This window comes from Brassica oleracea, chromosome C6 (assembly GCF_000695525.1).
Source record: "Brassica oleracea var. oleracea cultivar TO1000 chromosome C6, BOL, whole genome shotgun sequence".
In the NCBI taxonomy this organism is placed as follows: domain Eukaryota; kingdom Viridiplantae; phylum Streptophyta; class Magnoliopsida; order Brassicales; family Brassicaceae; genus Brassica; species Brassica oleracea.
Genome location: NC_027753.1, coordinates 37,364,487 through 37,371,155, shown reverse-complemented (window position 1 = coordinate 37,371,155; position 6,669 = coordinate 37,364,487). Strand labels below are relative to the sequence as shown.

Genomic DNA, 6,669 nt, shown 5'->3' with positions numbered 1-6,669 from the left:
ACCAATTATATTATGCATAAACATGAAACTTAAATGTCCAGTGGTACTATATGTAATTAGTCTAGGCAAGCAAGGATTATTCACTAAATGCTATGAGAAGAGCTCTCATGATGACACATAAGTAATGACAATCTTGATAATAACACATGAGGCAAAGGTTTATTATTTACAATGCTCCTCAAATAATAGTAAAGAGATTATTAGAAATTATCAACAGTTCCCCACACATAATTGTCACAAAAGAAAATAGAAACTCGAAAATTATTTATAAAGCCAATTATTACATATAGCAGCTTAGATGCTTAGGTCTTGACGACACAAAAGAAAAGATACATAGGTCGTCAGTTATATAAATTTGGCCTCATCTGTGTTTAACAGTGAGAATCTTCCATTTTTGTTTTTAGATTTCTTTTTCTTCCATGTTTTTTCGTTTTTGTACAAAACTGGAATGTGACAGATCTACAGTATACTCAAATCATATGGTCACAATTGTGACATATCTCACATCAAACATATAAAGTGCTCAGCTTTGATCATATATGACACTTGCGTATGCATATATTTATCATATATAGCAAAAATTCTTAAATTATGGATTCATCTTTTCAACTAATTTCAGACATTATATAAACATTAAATATTTTGTTTTTGTATTCCTCTTGAGAAAAGTAAATATAGATTAATTAATATTTTTGAGAGATAATATGGATTAAATTACAACAGCATTCCGATAAAAGAAAGTAAGCTCTAGTCCTTCGCAGGAGACTGCGAACAAACTCATCCTTCTCACTACGCCGGTGTTGGTGGCCTCTGCACCTTCGCCGGGGGTTCCCCTCTAACCCTTTCCTCTTTTCTATTTGCTTATCCCTCAACCCTGTGTCCTGTAGCCATTTTGTCAAACCCTAGAACGCCGTCAGAGTTTAACGCCTTCGATTTGGGGATCCAGTGTCAGATCGGAAGGATGGTTGTCGTCTCCGGTGTCTAGACGTCGTTGTGATGTCAAGGGAAGAGGTGGAGTCGGTTTTTCGAGTGGCTGGTCTGGCGGACAATTTTCAGATCTGTTTCCGTTCCGCCGGTAGATGGTCGTCGAAATGAGTCTCCTGTCACGGTTCTGGTCTCTGGTTCCGCGGCGGTGTGAGGGAAGTCGTTGTCTTTGTTCTTCCGTAGCCTTGGTGTCTCGGCTTCGGAGTCATTTTCAACTCTTCTCAAGACGAGTCTTGTTGGCTTCGGCCTTCAGGACGCACAGCGATGGTGGGTCTCTCTAGCTTGTCTTGTCGTAGTGGCGGTTGTATCAAGCCCGTATTTTGCATCTCTGGTCGGTAATTAGCGTGTTGATAGGACTCTTGTATCTTTGTGTTTGTGAGTCTTGATCGGTATGGACTAAGGTAGTAAGTGTTTTGATGGTTGTGACTTAGCAGTCTCTCTGTGAGGAGTAATGTTTCCATTGGTTGCTTGCCGTTTCGTTCTTCTCCTGTGAGTGTTTATGGAGAGGTTCGGTTGGCAAGGCTTCATCTTCTTCGTGTTTGGGTGGACTTCTTTCTTTGATCGTAGAATGTTTATGTATCCAAGGTGCGTGGACCGAGCAGCGTGTTCCCCTTGTCGAGTTTTGAAGTCTTTGGGTTTTGATCTTATCGTTTGGCGGGCGAGGCAGCACCGATGAGTGTGGTTTGTGTGCAGAAGTGGAAGGTACCGGGTGGCGGGCTATGGGCAGCAGCGGTAACCCCGATCATTGGCATTTTCTCCTTTCTAAAGACCGCTAGGTGTTATGATGCGGCTCTTGCGTAGATGTTAAATGTTTCTGTTTCTACAGTGGATCTAGTCTTATGTTTTATGTTTTCTCGTATGTCACCCATGTGTGGGTTTGAGTCGCTTCAGCGTGAGTTCTAATTGCTGCTTCCTATGGGCTATTGGTTCTGGGGCTATTTCGTTTGATCGCCAGCTTTTGTATAAATATTGATATTTTGCGTATGAATAAATTTCAATTTGGGAAAAAAAAAATATGGATTAAATTACAAACATGAAAATATTATCAAATAAAACAAAGTTGCTAAGTTTTCACTAGAAAAGGGTCAACCCAAAATTTAACCATAATCACATAACAATTTTTGGGGGTCTCATACAAAAAAAGATCTTCATATATATATAAACTGCTAAAATTGTTGTGTTTACATTATTTATCTGTTTTCTTTATTGGCTGACAGCAAATAATGTTTATCTACAAGTTTATGTATATCCAAACTATCCAAACTAAGGAATACAAATTTAGAATGTTTGCATTAGTTTATATATTTAGTAAGATTGGTATCAAACTGTTAATAACAATGTCGATCGTATTTGGCATATTTAAGTTTGTACTTTGTAACAACACAGCATCTTTGAGTTTAAGCTTAAACGTAAAAAAAGACAGAAACATAAACTAACAAGTAAACGAAGCTGATTACAAGTACGAACTGGGTAAAAGGCAAAACACAAACAAATAAAAAAAAAAAACCAAATAAAAAAAAAAACATTAACTACGCAAACAAAACATCCATTGATTGATCCAAAGATCGTACAAGCTAAAAAAACCTAGAAAACATTTTTTAAAAAGACAACAACAAACAATAGATTAAAAAGATAATCTCTTGCATAATCTCACCATTAGAGAGTTCCTCATACTGTTGATGGTGGTGGTTTCCTTGCATTGTTCTTGTTGTTATGCATCCACACTTTGAAGACTTGTCTCTTCACTCCGATCTCATCGCAGAACCTCTTGAGCTCTTCTTCGTCTTGCTTGTTCATCCTCCACCCCAGCTTCTCCGCGAACTCCATCATCCTCTCCTTCTGCTCCGTCGTGAACTTCGTCCTGAACCGTTTCTTCGACGACATCGAAAACGCCATTTGTCCCGCCGCTGCTCCTCCGTGCTCTCCGCTTGATTGTCCGTACATGTTCAGATCTTCACTAGACGACTCAGCTCCTCCTCCTCCGCTCCCACCGTAAGCGACGCTCATCGGCGTCACCATTCCCGCACCGCCAGGCGGACTCATCCCGTACTTATGGTGGTGCATCGGCGCGTAATTCGGCGGCGGAGGAAGCATGAGCGGGTTAACCATCATGTTCGGCGGCGGCGGTCTTCTCCCTCCTCCTCCTCCACCGTACTGATGGTGGTGATGACGGTGGTGGTGAGCGATCACATCCGAGCTTCCCACACCGTCGACTTCTTTCCGGTGGAAATTACGGTGGCAGTCGCAAGCAGCGCATCTGAGAGCTTCGATCGTCCCTTCTTCGCCGCTCGGCATAAACTCGCCGCATCCGTCGTGCACGCTTCCGCCGACGTTCGCCGCGTGGTTCTTGAGACACTCCCGGTACCGTACGGCGGTTTTAGCGGCGGCGGAGATGGCAAAAGAAGACGGAGACTTGGACTGGTGGTGATGATCTAGGGTTTGAGAAGAGACACGAGTGTTGTTGTGATTACCGTTGACATTATCTTCATTTGCAATGCTACCAACACCATTGTCGTCATTGTCATCTCTTCTTCTCTCTATCATTTCATGGCTTCTCATATCCATTTTTTTTTCCTTCTTGGGGTTTGATTAAAATTAAAACCCTGAAAATGATTTAGTTGCAATTAAGGAGATTAACAAAAGAAAAAGGGCTAGCTAATTAATTAATTTTCTGAATTTTCATGGAGATATTATTACATAAGCTTATGAACTGAAGTTTGTTTAATTTTTTATGTCTGAAAAAGAACATAATAATGAGATTACTAATAAGGAAATAAAGAAAATTAAAGACTGTGAGATCCAGAGACTCACAGATAAGAGCAAGTAGACGAGGAACAGCCCAGTTTTTTGCAGGAGAAACCGAAGAGGATCTTAAACTCATTAAAAGCTCAAAGCTTTTTGCTTGTGAATGGTTTTAATGGAGAGAGAGAGATGAGATGATGAGAGAGGAACTTTTAAGATTAATACTGTAAAAGGGATTTTTAGGGCTAATTGGTTTTTAAGGGTGAAAGAGAGAAGAAACCATGTTTGATGTCTCAGTGCTCCCAACAAGCCAACCTTTGAGATCTGATTATAAGAGACAGTTTGGTTGCGTGTGGTGAGGCCATGAGAAAGAGATAAGAGACGATCCCCTTTGTTTTTCGAGAGATGAGACTAATATCATACCCCTGCTATGGGAGTGTTTGGTACTTGCCGTAAGTGCTGTTCACAGTCTTATTAATTTCTACCACCAAATTTAGAGCAATCAAGCTTTAATTTTTTTTTTTGAAACCACAGCTCTTGAAATAACATACAGTTGTACAAGTGCTCTGTAGAGCCAAATATTCAAAGCAATTTTTTAGTGCTTTCCATAAAATTTTACAACAATAAAATTTAAAGGTACAGCAAAAAATCTACAGATTTTTTTCTACAACAAATTTTTTAAAGTTACAGCCATTACCAATCGAACCCTATATATTATATTATTATATATGTTTATCATACTTATTAGAAAACTTAATAAGTTTTTTTTTATCATTTTTTGTATTTTCTTTTATAGCTGCTTTGATATTTTGACCCCTAAATATGTTCAGATCAGCAATCTATCCAAAAGCTATTTTAAAGTTAGTATTATTATTTTTAACATTGAGTTGAACTAATGTACAAACTTATAAAAGTGTGAAAACAGAACATAACTTTTAACTGAATTTGATCCTTATAATTTAAGTAGTTTTTATAGTAAGACACCATTTATAATTTATTCAAAACGTATCATAACACTTTATCAAACTAAAACAATGGGCAGAAATAAAAAAAAAGAAGGGCTAACTGACTGACTCTACATCAATATTGTAGATTCAACGATTTTCAGGTCAATGGATCTACAAAATAATCCGGATGGATCATAAATTAATTGATTAATATTTTATATATGTTAAGTTTATAACTATAGAATAAAAATAAAACCTGATAGTTTTAAATAGAAAAATTCTCTCAAATAGTTATTTTTTAAGTTTTTGTCATAAAAATAGCCTCCAAAAAAAAATAGCTAAAATAGTCTCTTTTTATTTTGAAAATTTTAATATTTGTTTTTTATTTTTTAAATTTGAAACAATATCCCCAAAACTCCACCCTTTAACTCTAAACCCTAAATTTAGATTAGTTAACCCTAGGGTAAAAATGTATTTTTACCTTTTAATAAAACTTATTTTGGTCATTTTTTTTATTGAAATCTATATTTGTGATAAAAACTTAAAAATGACTATTATAGGAAATTTTTCTTTTAAATATGATGTCTTAACAATAATGATAAAGTGACTGAAAATATCAATTACAAACTAAACCACATAGAAACATTAAAATAGTGTGTATTGTTAAGTATATAAAAACTAACAATGTATTACATCAATTATTTTAGTTATTTTCATCACTATTCTGCTAAATTCTACAAATTGTATAACAGAATATAGATTTTAAAACATGAAGGGTTTAAGCAGACTTAGCCGATCATGGGTTAAGTCAGATTTTGTTGGGGTTTTTTTTTTTAATGTTAGCAGTAGGTTTCAAATTAGCTGATTTGGCATTATATCAGAATCAAACTAGTGACCAAATTTTTAAGCAAAAAAAAAAAGTGACCGAAACGCCGGTTTATCTATCCGGATCCAAACTACAGATAAGAACATTACTATATATTCCCACCGTTTCTGAATAAGTGTCACTTTGACATTTTTTACACAGACTAAAAAATAGAAGAAATATATGTAAGTTATTTTATTAATTACATTTTTTTGCCAATAGTATTTGAGATAAATAAAATTATTTATAAAATCAATGCATGTTGAAATTAATTTTCAGTTGAAAGTAAATATAATTTGTTTTAAAATTGTAAAATGACACTTTTTATGTAACAAGAAAAAAAAACTATAATTACATTTATTATGAAATAGAAGATGTATTAAACAAAGGTAGTTGAATTTTTCAGTTAATTTCTAAACACATCACGATTCTATAGTAACTTGAAGCTCGAACTTCATAGTATTTGTAACTCGCATGAAATTGATGCAATTATTGACATTCTGACCGCAAGTTTTAATGAGCTCGTTTTTTTACCGTGTACAGTAAGGCATTAGTGCGTACGTTGATCCTTTAAAACTGTTAAAAATATGTTTGAAAACAATATTAAATACATAATTAAAATTAATTACTCGTATCATTTTTTATTTCTGTTGTTTTGCATAATGCTAAATCGCTAATCAGCCTGAAACGGGACTGTTGTCTGTACGTTCCGTCAGTTAATCCCCTTTGAGCATACTAATAAATAATTATATAGTCAACTATAATAATGATTAAATAAACACTAACAATAGTTAATTCAGAGCATTGTAACTTGTGCCAGTGGATCATATTTTACATTGGTAATCGGGTGATCTTATTACGTAATCTTTGTTTTAGATATATATACTATCATTTATTGTCCTCCGGTTTTAGATAACAAGTAGTAGTATACAATATTCAAGTTTACCTACAAGGCTACAACTCTCAATCTATACTTCCTGTGGACATTATGCATAAGTGCTGTTTTCTGCATTGTTTGCGTCCCCATTAATAGAATTAAGAGCGTTTGAGGGGGTCAACTATTCCAAACGATCTTACGTAATCTACCTGAGAATAATCAAGTCGGTGCACATTGGTGGGGTGGGTGTGGGG

At 35.4% G+C, this 6,669-nt stretch overlaps 1 protein-coding gene across 1 annotated transcript; it reads right to left on the bottom strand.

Moving 5' to 3' along the window:
- Positions 1–2,434: 2,434 nt before the first annotated feature.
- On the bottom strand, positions 2,435–4,141 carry LOC106296769 (zinc-finger homeodomain protein 5). The gene is made up of 2 exons (XM_013732999.1): positions 3,796–4,141; positions 2,435–3,587 (listed from the first exon to the last, which is right to left on the bottom strand). Exon 2 carries the CDS (start codon positions 3,547–3,549, stop codon positions 2,653–2,655), a length of 897 nt encoding a protein of 298 aa, XP_013588453.1. The 5' UTR covers positions 3,550–3,587; positions 3,796–4,141; the 3' UTR covers positions 2,435–2,652.
- Between the last annotated feature and the right edge of the window lie 2,528 nt (positions 4,142–6,669).